This window comes from Pseudorasbora parva, chromosome 12 (genome assembly GCF_024679245.1).
Source record: "Pseudorasbora parva isolate DD20220531a chromosome 12, ASM2467924v1, whole genome shotgun sequence".
Taxonomy (NCBI): Eukaryota; Metazoa; Chordata; class Actinopteri; order Cypriniformes; family Gobionidae; genus Pseudorasbora; species Pseudorasbora parva.
This window is the reverse complement of record NC_090183.1, coordinates 42,899,219-42,911,775: the sequence shown is the minus strand read 5'-3', so window position 1 is coordinate 42,911,775 and position 12,557 is coordinate 42,899,219. Positions and strand designations below refer to the sequence as shown.

The 12,557-nt window shown below is 38.1% G+C and overlaps 1 protein-coding gene across 15 annotated transcripts in view; it reads left to right on the top strand.

Annotated features, from left to right (window-relative positions):
• ptprt (protein tyrosine phosphatase receptor type T) overlaps nt 1–12,557 on the top strand; it is a 318,020-nt gene that overhangs the window by 189,550 nt on the left and 115,913 nt on the right. For all 15 annotated transcript variants that reach the window (XM_067460396.1, XM_067460402.1, XM_067460403.1 and 12 more), the window contains exon 9: nt 3,652–3,761. In XM_067460396.1, coding sequence (XP_067316497.1) covers nt 3,652–3,761 — 110 coding nt within the window. The remainder of the gene's footprint in view (nt 1–3,651; nt 3,762–12,557) is intronic.

Here is a 12,557-nt window from a genome sequence, read left to right as displayed (position 1 = left end):
AGAGTCGCAGTCAAAGCTGATTCGAAAGACCGCCGTTCACCAGTTTCTGTGTTTACTAGAAGCACGCAAACGCAACTCGGCCGTCGTCATTATGGCCCCGCCCACCGACTCTATACACGATGTGATTGGCCCGGCAAGAGTTAGGCGAATACAGCTCAGAAGGGTATTGAGAGTTGCTAGAGGACACTCGCAGGCAGATTAGATTTGCTGCTGCTAGGGTGCGTCTAGATTTCTAAGCTAAGAAATAGGGCCTATATACTAAGAAATAAAATAAAAAAAACATTTAATTTAAATGTATAGAACAGCATTTTTTAATGGGGCAGCAACATATTATAGAAACTGTAGAACAAGAAAGGCTATTAATATTCTTTCATAGCGCAAAAGTATTATAATTATACGAACGGCTCTAATACAGAGCGGCAAAAAGCACGTATGCACATCCTGTGTGCAGGCTGATGTGCTTGAAGCAACACGCAACGCTCAGTCTGCATTGAGAAGTTCAAAACTTAAAGGGAAGAAGATATAGCTATCGATGTGTAATATACCTGTATGTGCAATATTTTACTGAGCCATTTCTATTAACAGTTTAACATTTCAGTTACTGTGTGTGAAGAACAATACAATCTCTAGTCCAGTGTTGTGATCTGAGAGACACCCGGTAGAAGGTAACACGATTTAGAAACTGCAATTAAGCATTTTATTTGCGTTATCTTCAGATGAAGCATAATAACAGGAACACTGAATCCTCTTGGAGAAAGGTTCATCATGTTGACTGTCGTAACCGAACGCGGCACGGTTTGAAGGACTGACAGACTAGAGTTTAGATTCTCTACCCGAGCCCGAGCCCGAACCTGACCCGAACCGTCCCGCGGGCCGGGTCGGGCTGAGATTTCCCTGCACTATCCTCGGGTCGGGTAGGGCCGGGCCCGTGATCAAGCGTTTGTTTTTTTAATCATTAGCCTACTTTACTAGTCTAATTGGGTGGGCAGAAAGCTATGCTATAATCAGAAATTATATGTATATTTAGCAAAGTAAGAACTAATACAACAACAAAGAAACAAATGTGTAGGCTACAAAGTTGTACAAGTCAGGATAAGTGTAAAAATGCGTGTTAAACTCACAGCTCGAGCAGTGATGGAGCGCAGCATTCTGAACAGAAACGCTCTGTGTCAAGAGCTGCTCGCGTCAACACTGCACTTTGCTTAATTAAATATCTTTGAATCGTTTCGTTTAAAAGTGGACATTTCAAGCTTTCTATACGCATATTTCTCATGTCTGTGAGGCAAGTATAGCCTGCTGAGTTTCGGTTTATTTATGAGACGCGCGCTCCAGTTCATGAGATGAAATGAAGCAATCACTCCCACGACTTCACCTCACGATTATAGTCTGCTATTTGCTTTTTATTTCTTAAATCCAGGCAATTGGCCCAAGAAACCTTTTTTAAAATTAAGATACAATTTAAACAAAACGAAATAAATGCTTTCTACAAAACAAAACTTAATATTAAACTAAATATAACCACCAAAATCATTTCTGACCCACTTGCATCTTTTCACTCATCATAATCAGATGAAATGTAAAAATAATATTATAATATTTAAACATAAATATGAAGGAAAAAACACATTGTTTAATGGCAACAACAAAGTAAGCTACAGATAAATGTCTGAGCTGGATTTGAGCAAACATCAGTTTACCGGTGAGCGGATCATGAGCGCGCGCCTGCGGATTATTGAGCGGAGTCAAGTCAACTTTATTTATAGCCTATAGCGCGTTTACAATGATGATTGTTTCAAAGCAGCTTCAAAGTGTTAAACATGAAAATATTGCAACAAAATGTTATTCGGCTGTACAGTCGCTGTGGAGAAAACTGAAAACTAAATGTAGTTTTATCATGAGCCTCACCAGTCCGCTTCGCTGCACTTTGCTCATTACAGGCTCGTTCTCGTCAAAACGCCCACGTATTGAACAATGATCGGGTTTAAATCGGGATCGGGCTCATAATTAAAGTTAATGTGTCGGGCCGGGCCGGGCTCGGACACAACGTGCACGGGCTCGGGTAGGGTCGGGCTTGATTTTTTGAGCCCGATCTAACCTCTATGACAGACGCAGCGGAGGGAAACGTTCACGTGAACTTGAATTTAATGACTTAAATATTCATCTGTACCTCACATTTATCAGGGGATGGCTTCAGAACACTTAATATAGTGCATGAAGCATTGATGATGATTTATAATGTTTTTGTGCCTTTTATGGATGCACTGGGGCTTAACAATATCACAGAATATTATACGCACAATATCAGATTTGGATCGGTCCTGTCTGACCGATGCCCGAGCCGGCAAATAATGGAGGAGCGGAGCCTAAACCGATCCTGAGTCTCGGATTGGTCCATCCCTAATTTTAAGAATGCATCCTCTCAGATCTCAGTTGAAATGTTCACAGTAAAAGTATTTGTATTTTAAGTATTTTCCCATTGAAGACTATTCAACTTTTAATTATGATTTAAACATCTCAACCCAGCTACATTTCTGAAGAATAACTTGGTTACATGTACAAGAAATAAACAGGAAAAAAATGGAATAAGATTTAAGAAACGTTGTGAAATAAATAAGATTTCCCAAATTAAAGTGCAGCTAGATTAGCTTTTCCTCAAAGAAATAGTAGCGCTTGCCGAGCAATAACGGTGTCAAAGGTTTAGGTTTCTGTGTTGTTTCCATTTAAATTAAATGCTGCATGAACAATAGACGTTTTAGTTCTTTTCTTCGCCGCTCAAGATGACTGCCAGCTAATCTATTTGTGCCCGAGGCGCCTCTCCCGTTCGCCCCGTTACAACTCTGCTATACGCTCATCTCTTTAATCTGCCCTCCCAATTAGCCACAACTAAGTGCAAGGCAAACAACAGCGCTAAGTCTGCTAAGTTGGACTAAACAGCCTTTTAGCTAAGTCATTAGCTCGTTTTGCACACACCGTCAGGAACAGTCTGACTCATTAATGTGTCATCGCTAACAGTCAAGTCAGAGACTCTAACCAAGACTGTGAAATAAAAGAAAACTAGCCTCAAGTTAACATAATGCATGGGCTATTGTCAAACTGGCACAAATGAGCACATTTGCCTGTTGATTTATAGAATCGTCAAGTCATAGCATCACTGAAAATGCTATGCTGGCAAATGAGAGCAGGATGAAGCTGTGTATGGATGATGACATCTTGAAAACAGGTTTTTAGGGTGTTAATGATGTTCTAGCAAGAGTATATTTGGAAAACTTGCAATGCGTGCCAGAGGGGATGGGTGCACAAAAATATGCAAATAGACACATGCATATGCGCGCGGTGGTACTCGTAGCACTTGTTAACACCTCTCGGTACAGAAGGGTAGAAAAGCTGTTACAATTCACACTTCGAATATTGCGGCTGAGGTGTGTTTGACATAGTTTTACATCTTTAGTCAGCCAATCTCTGCTCGCCTCACCTTACCTTCTACCCAGCAACACAAGCCATTTCTGTCACCCTACGTCACCTCTGTTCTCTTAACAACCATGTTCCAGATCAGGGTGTTGATGTAATGGTATTGTAGATACAACATGGTTGACTAAACATTTAAATGTAACCCAGGATGCTAAGTGTGTTCTTTGTGTGTGTCTCCACTAGTTCCTGGCCCCATTCCCATGGAGTCCATCCAGACAGGCCCATACGAGGAGAAAATCTTCATGCAATGGAAGGCCCCGAATGAAACCAATGGAGCCATTACACTCTATGAGGTGAGAAAATGTGTAAACATATATTTAATATTTATTTTTATGTAAATGTTTTTATTTTTTAAATAATACAGTACAACATGTATGAGAAAATATTATATAATATAGATGATTATTTCGTTTTATTGGCTTAAATGAGATGCGAGATCTACAGCAGAAGTGAAGGTTTTGAGCGACTTGAATGTCCCCCCCCCCCCCCCCTTACTTCATCCTGTACTTGTAGAGGTTTTTATAAGAAAGGTATAGAGTTCAATGAGGACAATGGTGATTTGTTAATGCAAAGTACAGTCTATCTTAGTTTTTTGTATTTCGGTGGTAAAATTAAATATCAGTATAAGGGTAAAGTTAGAGACAGGTGTGGTGGTGCGGGTCAGTTTACCGATCTGACGCAGATTTCTGAAGTCTTTGTGTTCATTGTAAAGACTTTATATATATATATATATATATATATATATATATATATATATATATATATATATATATATATATATATATATATATAAATGTATTATTTATTAGTCTATACATGTCCACATTACAAGCGGAAAAACAAAGTCAAAGCATGACAAAAACAAATTACGTCCAGATTTTTCTTTAATGTGTGTGTATGAGTGGGCTTGAGGCACAAAAGAGCCTCACAATCTCTTTGATTTGATGAGGAAGACGAACCACATTGGAGACATTGCGAATATTCAGGTACATCATTAAAATGGGGTTACTGCATGTGCCATCTTGGTGATAAGAAGATTGACAGAATTTACTAAATGTATCGAGCGGACACAATGCAGTCCCATTTGGCCGGATAATTGCTATAATAGCCCTCATTGATTTAATTAGAAGCGTCCAATAGAATTATCCGGGAGATCTGAGCAGCCGTATGCCTCCTCTCCTCGCTTTTAGTGATTCAGACAAATTAGACTCAGGACAAAGAGCTCAGAAGCAGGAAAGGGAAGGTGCGGAGATGAATGCAGCGGAAGGGTCACGAAAAGACCCTGTTTGTGCCAAGCAAGTTTCTCGAGTCACAGCTTTAGAAGAGAGATTAGAGTTGCAATAAATAGCAAATAAAACATTAAACATTTATAGTTTTTGATCGTGTGAAAGTTATTTGCACACGAAAGTTTATCTGTTTATGATCAAATTAATATTTAAACAGATTGTATATACAAAAGATTGTATATATCGTCATATGCACTATATAGTATAACATATGAAAGTGTATTGCTATTTGTGTTATGTAATTATAAATGTATACAATTAGTGTATATAAAACATATTCAAAACACACACACACACACACACACACACACACACACACACACACTTTTGATGTGTTTTGATAGACAGATAGATGGATGGACAGACAGATAGATGATAGATGGATGGATGGACGGACGGACGGACATACAGACATAATACATTTAAAGTTACATTTATAATAAGTTATTAAATACATATTTTAAACGTCTACTGTACCACTATATTCTTGAAAGTACCATGGTAGTACCATGTATAAAAACCATGGTACATTAGTTTGTTAATGTGAGCATGAACCAGCTGGTTGCCAGCCACTAGGCCACACATATATTGACTGTATGTAATGAAGTTCTGGGTGCTTCATTGATCTATGCTTATAAGAACACCTCAGCTGCCTGCTAAGTATGATACACACACACACACACACACATTTCAGTGGGTTTCAGATCAGGTTCGGAGTACCTGGGATCTGTCCTGCATCAAAATCCATACTTTTGACCCCCCCCCCCACTCCCCCTCTCTATGTGTTTCCTCTGCCTTCAATTCTCTGCACAACAGCCTCCTGTTATCAAACCATCAAAGCCTTTCAGAAATTAATTGCTTTGCTGACAAAATAGGAGTGTGCATATGAAAGGCGCAGGGAAAGTAAGACAGAGAAGATCCTCAACAGCTCCTTATTAATCAACACTGAGATGTGTAAAAGGAAGGTGTCTTTTGTCCTCCTGCTTCTTTATTTTTCTTTATCTCCGTGCAAATGAGGAAGAGTAAATAGCGGAACATTTCAACACACGGCGGGTGTTTAGTTCTTGATCTTTGTTTTGTTTAATTTGCGTGACATGTTGTGAGTTTGCGATGACGTGATGTCCCAGTCCCCCCCACCCCCCGCCTCCGCTGTGTCTCGTATGCTGTTTCTTCCTGTCTGCAGTTACATGGAAACAAACCACCCACTTTTGTTCACAGAGAGAAGATGTCTGATGGTTTTCTTCTTTGTAGGAGTGATGGACAGGGATATTTACACTTTCTGCGGGGTGCTGTTATTTATGTTTAAGCACACAGAAAAATTATGAAATTTGACCATTATACCATGGTTTTTGCACCATTGTAGTATAGTTTTACATTTGTTTTTAAGTTATTCTGCGCTAAGAAAAAGTACCATTGTATTACCCTTTACATGAAGCATCACATAAATCACATGGATTATGAATATAATGAAATGTACCATATACTTTGACTTTTTGCACTACTATCACAATACTACCATGGTATTTTAGACATCTAGCATGGTAACACCATGAAAAAGTACCATATAATTACCATTCTACTTTAAATTTAGTAACTTTGTTTGTTTCAAAGTACCATAGTATTACCATCATTGGACAGTGCACGTCTTTGTAAGGGTCATGATACCACGCAAATTCATGATTTTAGGTCACTGCATTAGAGAGTATACACTGTTTGGGGTCAGTATGATTTTTTAAAGAACAAAGTTAATACAGTTATTCAGCAAGGACGTGATGGCAAAGAATATTTCTATTTAATATAATATTCATCAAATAATCCTGAAAAAAATGTGGTGTACACAAAAAAATTTTTCAACATTGATTATAAAAAATAAATGTTCATATTAGAATGATTTCTGAAGGATCATGTGACACTGAAGATTAGAGTAATGACTCTAATGAAAATTCATCTTTGATCACATGAATACATTATATTTTTAAATAGAAAGTTTTAAATGGCGATAATAGTTCACAAAATTACTGTTTTTACTGTATATTTGATTAAATAATTGCATCCTTGTTGAGTATGAGACTTTCAAAAACAAAAATAAACTAAAAAAATCAGTGATCGCAAACTTTTAAATGTTGGTTTTAATGCTATGTAGAAATTATAATTCAGTGACATGGTATTATTATTTGACATGGATGTACCATGGTATTGGCATAACAGTTTTTGGTAAGTAAAAATCTCTTTCTCTCTCTCAGTCAAAGAGAAAAATCTGTTGGTCTGTGCTGATGTAGTGGGGAAGGTTTTCACCTGTAACAGAGATAAACCGGCTGTTCTGCCCTATACGGGATAGAGGAAAACCAGTGCACATCTCACCCCCCTCCCATCATCATGATGTTGTTTTCATTTCCATCAGTAAACGGTTGAGTTGCAAGCACTCGAGTTAAGAGAAGCAGTAACCCCTAGCTCTCTAGAGCAGCTAAACTCGGTTAATGGGCTCACGGTCCTGCACGTGAGGTCTAGAGACAGCTAGAGGAAGGTCTAAATCTGGGTTAATGTTGAGAGTGCCGTTTTTATTTACCATTTGTCGTGTATCATGAGACGGTGAGATTTAAGTACCCTTGATTTGTCCAAAACAGCAGACATCAGTGTATCATAGTCGGCAGGAAAGAAGGTATGAGGTTAATACACTGAGCTGTAGTCACTGTGTTTGTCGGATCTATGAGATATTTGATGGATGTTCAGTTTTATTAGTAGGCAAACACAATATTCATGAGCATTTTCTGCATTTACTTTTAGGGGGGCAGAAATGTGTATCACAAAGTCTGTAGACATTTCCTCTAATTTCTCTATGATTGTTGTATGTTTGTTACAAGAATGATATGTGGCTGATAATGAAACACGCAATGGAAGTAATGTTAAAATACTATTTAAAATAGTAATAGTAAAATAGTAATAGTATTAAGCAAAATAGTATTTTTATTGAATAATAAACTTAATAAACAGGAGAATACAGAGGAGAAACACAACATGTTGCACAAAGATATTGACAACGCAAGACATGGTACTGACTGTTACCGAGGGCTTATGCTGCCTTCATGATATCGGAAATGACATAATTTCTACTTCAGACGTCGTGATTATGAGCTTGTTGCATTCAAGTGCTTTGTTGTCACGAATGAACATGAATCATGGAGGACAGCAGGTTTGTTTTTGCCTATTTATTGGGTAGAACTTATTAAATCCAACCTTATATGTAATGTCATATGTACAAACAACCGAATAAAGATTTTATATTTCCTGCTTTCTGCTGATTCTGTCATTTTAGTCAAATGCAGTGTATAAAAAATGTAATGCACATTTCAAACATTGAATAAGCTTCAAATAATTGCTTGTAAATATAAATATGCACTACGTTAATGACAAGACGAGACCATCTAGCTGTAAAAACTAGATCACAGGGTCTCGATCACAGGGTTCATAAACGTCTTTAGCTGTAAAAACAACCCAGGTTGGGTTGAAAATGGACAAACCCAGAAATTGGGTTGTTTGAATGGGTCCATTCACTGGGTTCAAACAACCTCATTTCTCGATTTGTCCATTTTCAACCCAACATGAGTTGTTTTTAACCCAGCATTTTTTTTAGAGTGTACACAAACCTGAACTGAGACACCTTATCAATTAGTGACCATGGTGACAAACAGGTGGGGAACGGAAGATGAACTGAACTAATTAACATGCTAAAGAACTAGAACAGAAAAACCGATCAACAACAAACTCAAAACGTGACAATCTGTTTGTTACCATTGTTTTCAGATTAATTCACCATGATACATTATGTAAAACCAGTGATGAAATTACAGAGATTCTCTGGGGGACTTTTATTAACCATAGATTCAGAAAATCCCACTTTAGTTATGTATGAATTTTGCATAGCGTGTGGAATCTATTAGTTGGATAAAAGATGGAAATCCTCTACATTTTGAACAGGAACTGCGTCCCCCCATGAAATTCACTTCCACAATCATCAGTGGGCAGTAATGTGGACTTTAAGCCTGATTAAATAAGACCGTTACTACTATTATATCACTGTACTTCTATTTTATGTCTGCAGAATTCAGTGGAATATAACCAGGCCATTTTTTTGCGAGAGGTTTTCCAAAGTTACTTGCCACACAGCATTTTCACTGGCCATAATTTTGACATCAATACCATGGGGAATAACTGCCATATAGATATTTTTAATTTTTCTCATAATTTAGCAGCAGAATTATTAGGTTGATGTCCCTTTAAGACCTGACACACGGATCTATTCTGTTACACATGCTTTTTCTTTCTCAACTTTTTACATAAACATGTATCAAAGGACATTGATATTTTTGACAACACAACATTGCATTTAGTTTATTATTTCCAATGCCTTTTTAAAAGGCTACAATAAATTAAAGGTGTCATGAACTGGCTTTTTAATTTTTTTTTTACTGTTGTCTGAGGTCAACTAATGATGTTTGTGTGGTTTTTACATTCAGAAACATCATAACTAATAAGTACAAGGCTATTTTCTGCTCTGGTTTTGATGCTCTCTCCTGAACGTTGGGTTCTGATGTTCGTGACACACTGGAGACTTGGAAGTAAACGCCCACGCCATGGATAAGTTTTGCATATTTAATAAGCCTAAGCTCCCCTGTCAGTTCACATGAGGGAGGGGTTGTTTTGAAAGCGGTAACCGGAATGATTGTCTCGATCACAGGGCCCATAAACATCTTTATCAAACACAATGATTTATTTCTCATATACCCGTGATTGATTGGACTATTATTTTCTTATTACATGGCCCGCCTGATCAGTCGATATAAGCATGATCCGTGCGCATGTGTGTGTCCCTTCAAATGTCAAGTCAAGAGAGAGTGAACAGCGCAGATCAAGAAATGAATATTATTTCACTATTTGAGATTAATTGGCTTGCTGAATGGCTTACGTTTTGGTACCCTGTGTCTGGAAAACATAGCCCCGGGATGTTAGGCTTTGCGAGCCCTGGCCCATATGTGTCTGAGTCCAACATGCTAAAGGTATGTTCTGTTAGACACGTACACATAAGCAAAACTATCTATAACAATGCAATACTATAAAACACTTTTACTCACATAAGTGTGTTGCACCATTCCTATCGGATATAGAAGAAACAGCATTGTGTTTTAATCTCAAATGTCTGCAAATCCAGCTCGACCTGAGACTTGTTTACAAACGATTCCACAGTGAAATGAAGCGAACACGCGTGCATGTGTTCCCCATGTGACCTGGAACTTCATTAAAAAAAAAATTTAACCACACATTCCTAATATTAGGATCCAAAGGAAGCTTATGCAGCGACTGTGTTCTTCCACAACCAGAAATAGCGCAATATCTTGCTATATTCCTCTGCATGTTTATTGTTGTTGGCTAGCGTGAGCCGATCACCCATGAGTCGGCGGGGCAACTGAACTAGATGCGCTGTAGAGGCGTGTTTCGTCGTGCGATGAACGTTTTCTGGGCCTTGTGTCTATAAAAGCTTTTCTTTCACTAACAATTAAGTTTTCATCTCTGAAACTTACAGGATATTCTTATATTACCATGACCTCAAAATCTCAAGGGAAAGTTGATTTCTCAGTTCATCACCCCTTTAAATAAATAAGGTATATATACGATTTAACCTGTCATAGTGGCCAGTAGAATGACTGCGTTACACACCACTGCTGAAATACTCAAGCAGTTTTGGGGTTGCCGGGTGTTAATGTCAAGCCCTGAATATAACATTATTCTCTACACCAAATGTTGTGTAACCTAACTTCTTTCTGCCATCCCAAACCCTCAAAACTCATCCTCAAACTTACAAACTACTAAATATTCTGTTCTCAGCAAGCCTGTTTACACACTGTAAATCTCAGGAGATGGCTGGCTTCAACAAGGCTTCTGCCGAGGAATTACTTACCAATCCAGCATGGGTTTTTAATTTAGCATTTCACATATCTGCTTGAATAACTCTTGATAACAGTTGCCTTGGATTTTAACAACTTATTCTTCTCTAAAAGGTTGAATGTCAATACAGGATGAATTTTAGATTAGTTTAATTCCTTTGAGCTTCATTGATGTACTTCGCTGTGACAGATGTATATGTAAATGCGGTTGCAAGTTTGTTTGTTTTTGTCCAAGCTGCCCTTTTTTGTTACTGTAGTGTTATTTTAATACTGTATGACAGCGTCACAAGAGACTTTATTCTGGTACCAAAGTGTAGTCAGCTGCCGTTCTGCCTACTTTCCTTACGTATAATTGTTTGTTTAGGGAAAATGTTTACAGGCAGCACCTTTGTCTTGAGATGACAGCATGTTACTAATGCCACTGTGTAATCTAATAAGCATAAAACACATAATAAACACATTTTTGGTATAATACTAAACTTTTATTCTTGTGTTTTGCGTTGCAATGCATTTGGCCAAAACAAGGTACCTTAAGAGGCAGCAGACTTAAGTTGCCTTTGGAACCTTTTTGCTGGTGCACACATGATGCCTTAGTGAGATGCCATTTTAAGGCATAATTTTATGTTTTGGAACAGCATTTCTCTCTTTTTCTCCCTTTATTGCCGAAGCAAAGAAGCCATACATCCAATATCTCCCACAAACAGGGCTGTTTTCTTCGCATTCCCATCTCCTCTGCCAAACTGAACTGGGAAATGAACCCTTTTCAAATCAGCTGTGGTCAATTAAACTCAAGCGGCTCTTTTAACAGAGAGCCACAGTGCGTTCAGTAGTGCATTAGGCCACTTTTAGCAGCCTGTCGCGTGGCATCAAATGCCCCCTGGCCAACACTTCCTGTCTCCCCTGACAACAGAGTCTGAAAAGAGAGAGGGAGGACAGATGAGAACAAGAGATAGATCCCCCCATCCTCGCCTCTTCATTTCATACTTTCAGTCTTTAGGATTGATCATCCCTTGTGTTTTTTTCTCCATCAGGACATTTAAACGATGACAGAGTAATTGGAGGTCTATTGATCTTCATGCTGGCCTTTGAGCTTTTATGGTTTTTTTGTTTGTTTTGTTTTATGTTTTTCTCTATCCACTTAGTGACTGGAATATGGAAAAATTGCTCAATTTTGTGCAGAACACATTGCCAAAAGTGAAAGGCTTGGTACTTGTACATTTTAATGATAAGTAATAATTTGAGTGCCAATGTCTTCTTTTGTTAAGATGGAAAATGCTCATATTCACAAAGTACTATCGGCAGATCATCTGCAGTCAAACAACATTATCTATCTGTCATCATCCGTCCTTCTGTCCTTATTGTCTGACTGTCTTTTGATATCATCCATCCGTCTATCTACTTTATAAGATACTTTGTACTGTTGATATGTTGTAATTGTATATATGAACTTGAATCATAACATCTTGAACGCAGCTTACAGCAGAACTTTCCAGTGGCCTTTATATTACACGAACAATACCCTTCAGCCAACTCATGCTTTCTGTTTCATTGGGCTGTAAAGAACAATACGACCTGCTGTTGGCTGAGTATATTAACACCGAACAAGGGCACAAATTTACAGAGGAGCTACGCTAAAGGCAATAGATGATATTTTAAAAGCCCTGTTAATAAAAGGCCTGCCATCAATCTCTGATGCCCTGTGAAAACCTGTGAATTTAAAACAAAGTTTCTGATCAAACTGGTAAGTTTGCAAGGCTAAAACTGGACTTAAGAGCAAAACTAAGGCCTGATCCCATTTCTACCCCTTAGCCCTTCCCTTTCCCCTTCATTTTGCGCGTTCACGTGAAGGGGTAAGGTGTCTCGA